At 38.7% G+C, this 12,113-nt stretch overlaps 1 protein-coding gene across 3 annotated transcripts in view; it reads left to right on the top strand.

The window, feature by feature from the left end:
* Nucleotides 1–12,113, top strand: part of TNR (tenascin R) — a 578,617-nt gene that overhangs the window by 526,844 nt on the left and 39,660 nt on the right. For all 3 annotated transcript variants that reach the window (XM_039348585.1, XM_039348594.1, XM_039348604.1), the window contains one exon: nt 9,071–9,160. In XM_039348585.1, the coding sequence (XP_039204519.1) occupies nt 9,071–9,160 (90 nt within the window). The remainder of the gene's footprint in view (nt 1–9,070; nt 9,161–12,113) is intronic.

Below are 12,113 nucleotides of genomic sequence, written 5' to 3'. Positions count from 1 at the left end.
AACATTCATTCAGTAAACAAATACTTTTTAAAAATGCGGACAAAGAGCCAGTGGGATCTGCTTTGATCCAATAATGATAATAGATGATGGATTGGTTGGAAATTAACTAAATTGCTGTCTCCCCTGATGTGCCAAAAACCACAGGGCAAGCTTCCTGCAGGCTGCTGGATACTTACAGCTCCACAGCAAGCAGGGAGAAGCTGGTTCCTATCATTAATTATTGAGTGTTTCATTTATGCTTCATAAATAAGAAACTCAAGTGAAAATGTTAGATGTCAAATGTGTTTGGTAACAAATAAAGCCATCCTGGATGTTCTATTTCTTTCTTAATTTTAGCATTATAAAAGACAACAGCAGCAGTTCTGAATAATAATCAAGAATTAGTTATTCTTTTCCAACACATCCAATTTTATCAACTTAAAATGGATGAAATTTTATTTATCAAATTTAGATACCTTCTCACTCACAAACTCTTAAAATGGTATTCAGAATCAACAAATCTATCAATGAATCTATATACTACTAAAGGTGTCATGTCTCTCTGTTTGTAACCTTCAGTTGGATGTATCATAGGGCAACAATTTCTGAACCAAGTACTTTAAATGGGCTAACATACAGAATGTCAGGACGTGTTAGTTCCATGGGAATGAAATTTGGGGAAGTTGTGATTTCTTCAGTGCCAGTTATCATGCCACTGAGGTCAATCACACAGTCACATGATGGTTATTTCCAATGTGTCCTGACAGCTTTCCACAAGTCAATGGGGAAGCCAGCAGAAAGTGTAAACTCAATCACGATTGCCATCACTCTTCCAGCTTTGCTTATGGGAACCTGGCTGGAAACATCAGCAATGGGAAAGAAGACAGGGAAGGTTGCAAGTGGATAAATCTTTCTCACCACACAGCCTCCACAACCTCTCTGTGCCAGTCACTCACACATCCTGACATACTCTTTTCAATCTGTGCAACATCTCTTGTGCACCTTGCACACCCTTCCTGACCTGCACTGCATCCTCACATGCCCTCCCAAATCCATGTGGCATTTTTTATGCATACATCACACTCTTCCTGAACTGCGCACCAACCCTGCATGCCTCCCCCTGGAGATTTGCGAGGAAGGAGAGTGGGGGTACACTTTTCGTTGTGGTCCACAACTCCCTTTATTCCCTCCCCAGTAAAGTATCAGACAGTTCTGCAGGTCAGCTGAGGAAGAATTATTTCTGATGCTTGCCAGCTTCCCACAAGTATCATTAATGGGGAAGCCAGCAGGAAGTCAGAACACACACACTCCACAACTTTTTTGCCTGTCTATGGTCATTCTGTTTCTCTATTTATTTGTTTATTCATCTCTGGGCAATGAACAATCATAAAAGATATTAAAACAGTTAAAATACAATATAAAAAGGAAATTACAATAACAGCCAGGAGATATTATAATCCATGGATATTAACATAACCAAGAAATAGGGTCCTTCACACACTTGGGTCAGACACATAGCAGAACCTCAAGGCCTTTTGAAAGACCAACCAGATTGGGTCCATCCTAATCTCTGGAAGGAATATATTCCAGAGCAGAATGGGACACCTTGCCACAACCGTGTTGCCACGGGCAGCTCAACATGGTCATCTTAGTGCTGCCATCTTAGTACGGGACAAATTGCCACAGGAAACTCACCGCTGGACAACTCACGATGACCCCCTCATGGCACCTTCTTTCATGGAAGATGGCAGTTGGGACGGAATCTGTGCCATCTCAGCATTTGACTACCCATGTGCAAGAGGCATGTCCCGCCCGTTCTTTTTCACTGTGGGGCCTCACAAGAGGGTGACATCCATGCCAGTCTCAGTATTGCAAACCACTTCTTTGGCATGCTGCTCTGGAACCTAACAGCTCCTGGACAGGGAGAGGGACAAGCAGGGACAGTGACCGCTATCTGGTGATTGTCAGTGACTCCCACTTAACCTGTCTTGTGTGGGGGAGACACTGGAAAGCGAGGCAAGGAAGCCTTCAGAGAAGGGAGGTCAACCCCCTTCCCATGAAAGGCAGACACTAAGTAGGAGTCAGTGACAGTTGCCAGACAGCTGTCACTATTCCACTTGCCCCTCTCTCTGCTTGGGAGGCATCAGGGTCCAGCACAGCACGCCAAAGGAGAGATCCACAACTCCAAGATTGGCAGGAATGCCACCCTCCCATGAGGGACCACAAGGGAAAAGGAACAGACAAACATGGCCCAAGCAGAAGGCCTCCCCAGTGGGCAGGTGGCAGAAGGGATACACCTCTCATGCACTGGCAGTGATGGTGTCACCACAGACAGCCATACAGAGTAGATGCACTCTGACCCAACTGACCAATCACACCCTCAGGAGGCTGGACCCAGATCCAGAGACATGGCCTGTCATGATGAGAGATGCCATAGGGAGCCATGTCAAGTTCTGCACCAAGTTTCCCATGATGATTTGTCCTGAACAGAGATGGCAACACCAAGATGTGGCCATGGTGACATGGCCATGACAAGATGGCAGCACTGAGATGGCAATGCCAAGATGTCATAGACCCATTCCAGAGGGCGGGAGCTATGGAAGAGAAGGCACATCTCCTAGTTTCCACTAGCCAATATTTTTTGGTTGATGGGACCTGGACCATGTCCATCCTGTCTGATGAAACAACTGGAAGAAAACAGTCCCTCAAGCCATGAAGGGCTTTAAAAGGTGATAACCAGCATCTTGAACTGCATCTGTAAACACAATGGCAAGCAGCAGTATTTAGATAAGAAAATATCTCTGAAGAATAACCCAATGTGTTACAGGTTATCTAATTTAAATTATAAATGAAAGAAGGTTAGGACAACCTTCAAAACAAATTAAACAGTGGCTTCATTTCATTTCATTTGTGAAGTTGTAGATACACTAACATTCTCTGACCTGATCTTCCTATTAACATCCAAACCTGAAAATTTAGCTTAATATTGATTAAAAGAAAAATACAATCAGAATCCTAACTTATTTCCTATTATGTATGTGTAGTGACATTTAGCAGTGGGAAATTAGCAATAGCTTTTAGGTTTATATACTGCTTCATAATGCTTTACAGCCCTCTCTAAGCAGTTTACAGAGTCAGCATATTGTCTCCAACAATCTGGATCCTCATTTTACCAACCTTGGAAGGATGGAAGACTGAGTCAACCTGAGCCTGTCAGTATCAAACTCCAGGCAGTGAGCAGAGTTAGCCTGCAATACTGCATTCTAACCACTGCACCACCACAACTCATTATTTCATTGCAAGCCCGAATCTTTGTACCAAAGCTAGAAGTGAAAGAAGGGAGCCTTGAATGATTGTCTGAATGTAACAGTTAAGGCTGAAAACAGAAAATAGTTTCTAAATGAATGGAAATTGGAAAGATGAACTCAGTGTTGCTTGTTTCAGACACAGTGTTTGTCTCTGCTGAAGTAAACTTTTGACAGAAAAATTAGGTGTAATCCTCCATACAGAGGCTCCCTCGTTCTCTGCCAGTCAGCTGACCAACCCAGGTCCTGCTTGCTGCCTCAGCCCTCCCCTCCCCTCATTCAATGTCATTCCGTTGATTCGTGAAAATAGATCAGTACAGCTGAAAATTAATTCACTGAAGCAAAATTTCAGAAGAAAGGCAATAGTGAACAGATGTCAAATGCAGTACTCACTATGAGGTTTCAGCCATTGCGTTTGCCAATGAATGAGAATTCTCATGTAATTAAAGGGGGCAAATGAGAAGGGGTGCTTGTTTAATTTTGTGGTCTTCATGTTTTCTAAATGTTTACTACTCATAGTGCTCCAGAACTGTCAAATATTTGAGAAGGACTGCTTGAAAAATTATTCTTCCTCCATTGGGAATGTTCCCTACAGCCTCATATTGTGGGACTGTCACATATCATAGAATGTGGACAGTAAAACAAGCCAAACAAAACACTAAAAGGAGAACAGGTGTATATTGACACAGGGTTATCACTTTTGATCATTTGTCCTGAGCAAAATATCTAAAACTTCCTCAGTCTTGTGTCCTCTGGAACAGTTGGGATATCACTTAGAAGTGGCTAATAGTATAACTAAAGCATTGAACATCTTTCATCCACCCACTCATCTTATGGGTGATTACAAGAAAACATTTGGTGCCATTTCTCACGGACCTCATTGGTCTAATCTGCCTTTTCAAAAGTAGGATTCAAGATCTATTCAGTTCGTCACATGTGTCATTAAGTCGGTATTGACATACTAGTAGACAGATTTTTTCCATGGGAGCAGATAAATTAGCAAGTACCAGTTTATTTTTTATTTTGGATTAAAGTAAAAATATTGGGGAAATAAATGATTTATTGTTTGAATCAATGTTAAATCAGTCACCATTAACAATTACAACTTTTAGCTAAGTTAATGATTTAAGGTTTCTTCTAAGGAAATCAAGATAATGTATATTGGTCTATTCCTATTTTATCCTCACAACTAAGGTACGTTAGGCTGATTAAGAGAATGGATGGCATACATTACTAAATGAGTTTTACAGTTCAAATGTGAATTTGTTTTTCCATGTCACTCAGTTAGGTGACTATACCTCATGAATTCTGCTACAAGTAAACAAACAATAAATACATATATATACACACACACACACAAACTATGATCAGGTAAAGAGAATCAGTTTCTCTCATCTATCATATTTGTTATATAAATCACTCTTGATTTTTTTTAGATTTTAAACTAAATTGTCCTTAGGAAAAACTTGGTATTTCATTTATGTATAAATTATTAAGAGAAAGTGAAGCTACCTTCCTGCATTCTTAGCCAGAAAGTGGATATTGGATTGTATTGATAGACAGTATTTAATATTATTGATAACCTCTAGCTAATTGGCCTTTATTCTTTATCTCCATATGTCAGCTTGAAAGAGATTTTAGATCCAACTCCTTGACATAAATCCATTTATTCAGAAGCACTCCCAATGTAAGAAATACCAAAGTTCTTCATGATCACCCACAGTTATCTATCTTAGCTGTTGTCAGGTCCAGGGTGTCTACAGAGTATGGTTAAAAAAATCGGGATGGTGGCTGCAAAGGCTGCAAAGCACATACAAATCAGGTATAGCTGCCAACACAACCTTTTTTATTATATCCTGTGAATCTATATAGGTGTTGATGCAGAAAATCACCTAACACACTGAACAAAACATGTGAACTGGTAATACTGTACAGCTACTGTGCTATGTGATCCTAATTTACAGAGGAAAATTTCCTCTTCAAAAATTGGATGAGTCTAAGACCAATGTAAAGTTTAAAGAAATATTTAAAAATACAAGACAAGAAGGGCAAACATACTGTAATTGTAGAGTAATTAGAATTTCAGATCAGAAATGGTTCAAATCCACACTAAGCACACATGTCTGCTTAGTGTGAATTTGAACTATTCTCTTCCCCTTCCCTCCAAAACTGTTGAATCTAATCTGCAAACATCTTCACTTCCCTGCCAACCTCCAGAGCCTGGGGGGATGCAGGAATCATTACAAGTAAATCAATATCCCCTCCAACTGCCTAATGGGAGCCTGAAGAAAACATCATACAATTGTCACTCTGCCCTCTGAGCCGCTGCTAGTCCCAGGAAAAGAATATAATTCTTTCTCAGCCATTCTATGCAAAAAATAAACAAAATAAATTGCCATCCATATTATGATAAGCTACTGTGGGGACAGATCAGGGTGACATGCTATTGTTTTCCTACTGCATTTAAAACCTTCTGAAAGTGATTTGTTACTAGCAGGAAGGAGAGAGTCCAGGAGCCTGGAGGTAGGTTGGTCATCAGTTACCAGGAGAAATTGGACCATCAGCAAACTCTGCAGAACTGACTAGGTACCTCCAATCCTTCTCCAATTGAACCATAGCAAATTGGGGGGGGGACTTCAATTTTCAAAACCTGTCAACATTCTGCAATCATACAAGTTCCAGACCAAAACTTACAGAGGTGCTCTTAGTCATGAAAAATCACTATTTTGGGTCAATTTCATAGCCAATCTCTACGTTATAAGTTTATTCCAAGAATAAAATTGGGACTGGTCAACATCTGATCTATGCAAATCCAGTTCTTCATAAGATAAACAGCTATAAGAATCAGAAAACTCATCACTCTTTGGTATGAGCTAGTAGTCCTCCAAACCTTTGCAGGCATTGTTGGTATCTCTAATAAAAATAGGAATGAGAGTCCTAGAAAAAGGCAAGGTACTCATGCAGTAAGCAAATGTATAAATAAAAGCAGAAGCTTGAACAGGCCGATTAAGAGTCAGCACCTGAATAGCAGATTCAGCAGGCATAGAGCCTAGAGTATTTGGCTCATTTGCAAGAAGGTTTCCATCATGAAGCAAAGCTGCAATAAAATATAGGATTATAAATCACATGCATTAGTTGTTAAGTCTCTTTTAAGAATGTTTTACATATTTTTTGACAACACCTATTGCATAAATTTGACCATTGCACAGGATTTGTCAAGAAAACAATGTTCTGTTTTGGACTGGAAGGTCATATAAACCAGGGTTCCCCAAAGTGTCATTATCAATCACCAAGGGTCAGTGAGACTATCCAAAGTGTTGTTGTCATTAACAGTACTAATAACATATTTTTTTGTGTGTGTGATAAATGCTTGAGTGTAAATGAACAAACTGAAAGTCCATGAAGGGGTCAATGAGCTGAAGAGTTTGGGAACCCCTGCTGTAAACAGAAAAGCTCTTTTATACCATCTACTTAATCAGTGTGTCACTAACTGAAATAGATATATTTACTGATGGGTTGAATAATAAACAATTACACCAATTGGGTTAAAAGTCACCATTGTATAGAATCTGCACCATCTTTTTCCAGGAAGTGAGTAGCATTTCATGAGTCTTGAGCAAGAGAGTACGGGCAAAACTCGTTACATCACTAGCCATTCCCTGTTGCCCACCAGGCAATAGTAGTTGAGGCTTGGGCACTGTGGACACCCAGTTTGTGGGAAGGGTGTTCTTCTGGCAAGTTCCCAATATGGCAAGCTTTGCTTTTACAGCTACAGTTTCTCTTCAGCTCTTCTCCTTGATAGACAAGGCTGTAAACTCACTGTGATTGAGTGCTTGTTAGATATCTGCCTAGTTGTAGTTATTTTAATCCTATAGGAAATAACCAGATCAACTGACCCTTGTGACCATTCTCCCAAAACTGTCCTATTGAGCTAGTTCCTTTAGGTTCAGGTCCATTGCACTGACTGATAGCAGTTACCATGATTGCCAGTTGGAATATGACTTATCCCTATTTGGAGGAACCAGGGCATGAAAAATACAAGCTCTGCCCCCAAAGTTAAAGCCTTCCCTTCATCTTGGGTACATTGATAAACATTTTGTAGAATTAGCAGTGATCCTGTAGCTAAAATCTTTTCTTGTGAAAACAGCGGTCAAACAATGTATATAGTGTTGGGAGACTAGCAGCAGATCTTCTAAGATCTAATTATTGATTTATTAGATATATATACTTCTTTTTATATAGATTAACAAGGACTCAAGGCAATATCTTTCCACCCATAGATAAAATCCTCCAGCATTCAAATCCAATAAAATTGTTCAAATCCAGAAAAATTCTAATATTGTTTCTGGAGTGGATGAAGGAAAATATGTACTGCTTAATACAGATAAGACAATGTTTGTAATCAGACAAACCAAGGCAAGGAATTATTAGCTGTGTTAAGTGACATTTTGCAGGGAACAAAAGGATATACATCTTTTAAATCAGCAAATACTACATTTAGCTTACTTCAGCTGTGTAATATCATTTGGTCTAGCCTGGGAAAAATGCTTTCAGAGTAGATTTCTAAATTCAGTGGCATCTTTTTTTCTTTTTCTTTTTGGGGTTTATCTAGAAGTCTGAAAAAAGAGGGGCTATTTTAATAAACAGCAGAAACTTGAACCTGTTCTGAAAATTGTTTTGAAGAGTGCACTGTTTTAATATATAACATAAGCTCTTCCAGTCATTTGTAATTTCATGGCAACTGCCATGGTGGGGTGAAGATGGTTCCAGAGAGCAAAGCCAATAATTGCAATGGTGAATGGATCGGTTCCCCAAACTCCTCTTCACATCAAGGAGAAGACCAGGAATACTCACTAGTGCTCCCCAAAAAAAAAAAAAAAATACCAATTTCTAAAAGATCTCCTATCCTTCACTTTATCCTTCACTATAAAGTCACTTTATAGTCACTTTGCCATTCGGTCATAATTGCAGCAAAGGCTGTATCATTAATTACATTTTTGTAAGACAAATCCTGAAGTCTGTTATCTGAATATGCACATGTTTATCTGTGTGTTTAGCCTGCTCCAATGCATCAGGTTTGTAGATGGTGAAAAGATAACTTAGTTTAGATGTGCATGCTTGTTTACAGTGCTGGAAATAAAAGCTAGGGCTGAGCATTGTCCAAAAATATTCTTAATTTTTTTAAGTCTCTTGTTACCACCTGGAGCCACAATTTTTCATTTTACCTGGCTTGAAAAATCTGAAGTTACTATCAAAGAAACCAATACAGATTCCAGGGAAGCCTAAAGATATTCAGTTCTATTTTACAATAGATTTGCCAAGAGCTCTTTGTTTTTTTCTGTCCAAGGCAAAAGAGAAAGAGAGAGAGAATCTCTCTGGACATGCTGCACGCCATCAAGATCCTTCTGAGCATTGATCCCGGATAACAATTTTTGTACAAAAAAGAAAAGAAGAATGATGTGGTGATAGCTTTTAAAGTTATTTAGTTTTTAAAACACTGATATTTTTCAGACATCTAAACTGAATTGCTTTACTCTGGAAGAAAACAGAGGTTGCACCATCATTCAATTATTTGCCATATTCTTCCATTTTTTGTATCTCATCTGCAAATCTTAGCAAAATATTCATATAATGGCTTTGTAATAATGGCTTTAGCCAGGCAACTGTGGTTGCTGTATCAAAAAGTATCAGGTTATGAAGTCAGACAAAAAAATAAATATTATATATTTGGAAATCATTACAGCTTATTGATTCATTTATATTTTGTTGCATGTTTCATTGTGCAGATTTGGTGCCAGGAACAGAATATGGAATTGGAATTTCAGCTACAATGAATAGTAAGCAGAGTGTTCCGGCCACCATGAATGCAAGAACTGGTAAGTGACATGCTGCATACAGGTTGTCCTCAACCTGCAGCCACAATTGGGATCAGATATTTTGTTGCTAAGCAAGGTTGTTGCTAAATGAGTCCACATCTGATTTTACAGCTTTTTCCACATTTGTTAAACTGAATCTGCAATCATTAAGTGAATCCAGCTTCCCCCATTGACTTTGCTGGTCAGAAGCTGGCTCTTTCAAAAGGCCATCACATAACCTCAGGATGCTGCAAGTGTCATAAATACCTGTTGGTTGCCAAGTGCCTGAATTCTGATCATGTGACCATGGGAATGCTGCAATGGTCATAAGTGCAAAGACCCATTATAAGTCACTTTTGTCAGTGCTATTGTAACTTTGAATGGTCACTAAACACATGGTTGTAAGTTGAGGACTCCCTGTATATAAAACCTGACATTCCAGGTTCTTACCTAAGGATAGAGGCAGTGTTACCTTCCACTGACATTAGAGTACATCTTGCTCTACTGGAGCATTACAAGAAACTAGAAAGCCTTCAAAGAGCAAATCTTGCCAGGTTTTGTTATTGGTACCAAACCTAGGTTGCCTAGGCTATAAAAATATCCTCAAACCTCCTTGGAAGAATTTAACTCTTGGAACAAAGAAAGATTACTATTGCAGTACAGTCATTTAAATTTTCATCCTGGTGCCACTATTATAAAAAACTCAGAGGTCTCTCCCCTGTGCCCCACTAAGAAAGACTGTTACATCCTTTTGCAGACCATGCCCTCGGTATATCTTGAAGGGGTATTTTGTAAGCGCTGTACTGGAAAGCATCTCTAACTGTAATAAGCAAAGGACATTCCACTGTCCCATTTATGATGAGGTTGGGACAAATTTATGGTGCTAAGTGATCTTAAGGTCTTGGATCCTTAAACTGTTTAATTACTTTCTTGCAAATGTGTTTCCAACTGTTAATAGTTAGATTGGTCTTTTACCTTATCATTTAAGCATACAAAATTTTCTTAAGTGTAGCCCTGAGTTTATCTGATTTTCCTACATCTAGCACTTTTTTTATCATCTTCTACTTTCTTTTACTGTTGTTTTGCTTTACAGTATTGTATCTTATGCTCTGCTATATTGTTATTACCTGTGATTACAATAATGAATCCATATTAAAAATGAAACAAAATGTGACAGCATTCAGAGTTCCAGCCAGCTAACAATGCCTTCTTTGGGGAAGTATATTTCCCTGGAGAACAGGCACACAGAATCGCATCCTATGTTTATTGAACATTCTTAGGCCTCATTGAGCTATTTGGATCTTCTCCCTTAGTTTTTTTTTCTTTGATTTTTTTTTCATTTTTCTTTTCCTTTGCAACATTTTGTACATTTCTGAAAAGCTGCTAATGTCTTCATTTTGTAGAAGAATGTTGTTTTAGCCTCACAAGGATCTATTCTTAGCTGAGTTCTTTATGTAGTGTATGTCCTCAAATGAAAGAAATTTACTGATGCAACAGGCTGAGGTAATGAATTAAAAGAAGATAAAATATTGCTGCAGTGGTCTAGGTCACAGGTTGATTCATTAGATACTATCTAGAGACAGGCAGATTTCTTCCTATGTAATAGTTTTCATTCATAAACGGTACAGTTCAAGAATTACGATTGGAGTTTTTAAGAACGATGCCATATTCTTCTTTTTTTTAGATTTTTTTCCAAGGATTATATTAAGATTATCATGATATAAAATGCAAATAAAAATAAAGAGGTGGTAGGGAAATGGAAAGGTGAAGAAAGGAAAATGAGAACTATAGGGGAAAGGGGAAAAGAAAAAAAGGAATCCAAGTTTTTTAGTACAGTAAAATATAAAATTACTGCCTCAATTTTTTTCAGTTTACCAACTTAACAAGTACTATCCATTTATATAACAACAAATTAGATTAATTGGCAAAACCCAAAGTCAGGAGTTTGCTTTTTTCTGTCTCAAACTCAAAGTCCAGAAGCAGTTTCCAAGTAGAAACAAAGCTTAATATGGTCTTTTTTCTAATTAAAACAGTCAATTTTGCCATATCTGATAGTTTCATCCATTCTCCATCTATTCTTCCATTGTGGAGACTGATGTGTCTTTCCATTTCAGTACATATTGAATTCTCAGTGCAGTCAACATTTGTTGTTGTTAGTTGCGAAGTTGTGTCCGACCCATTGCGACCCCATGGACAACGTTCCTCCAGGCCTTCCTGTCCTCTACCATCTTCTGGAGTCCATTTAAGCTCACGCCTACTACTTCAGTGACTCCATCCAGCCACCTCATTCTCTGTCGTCCCCTTCTTCTATTGCCCTCAATCTTTCCCAGCATTAGGCTCTTCTCCAGTGAGTCCTTCCTTCTCATTAGGTGGCCAAAGTACTTGAGTTTCAGTTTCAGGATCTGGCCTTCTAAAGAGCAGTCAGGGTTGATCTCCTCTAGGACTGACTGGTTTGATCGCCTTGCAGTCCAAGGGACTCACGGGAGTCTTCTCCAGCACCATAGTTCAAAGGCCTCAATTCTTTGGCGCTCAGCCTTTCTTATGGTCCAACTTTCACAGCCATACATGGCAACTGGGAAAACCATGGAAGCTTCTGCATTTTGATATGGATCTGTGCCCAATATTACTTTGCTTTATCACAAAACCACCAAAGATAATAAAAAGCACCTCCTTTTAAAAAAAAATTGTTTAGATTTAAAAAAAAAAACTTAACCCCACCTGCATTGTTTTTATACCTAATACTCTTTTCTCTTCCTAATTTTACCCACAACAGCCAACCTGTGTGGTCAGTTGAGCTGAGACAAAGAGCCTGATCCAAAGTCACCAGCTGACTTTCATGTCTAAGACAGGACTAGAATTCACAGTCTCCTGTTTCTATTTTGGTGCCTTAATCACTAGACTAGAGCAAACTGACTTGGAATGGTTTTAGTGCTCACCCACAGGGCAATTTTTCATTTCTCCATTATATGTCCTG

Source organism: Crotalus tigris, unplaced genomic scaffold (assembly GCF_016545835.1).
Source record: "Crotalus tigris isolate CLP2741 ecotype Arizona unplaced genomic scaffold, ASM1654583v1 scf7180000017560.2302168, whole genome shotgun sequence".
Taxonomy (NCBI): domain Eukaryota; kingdom Metazoa; phylum Chordata; class Lepidosauria; order Squamata; family Viperidae; genus Crotalus; species Crotalus tigris.
The sequence above is the reverse complement of the archived record's forward strand: the minus strand, read 5'-3'. Positions and strand labels throughout refer to the sequence as shown.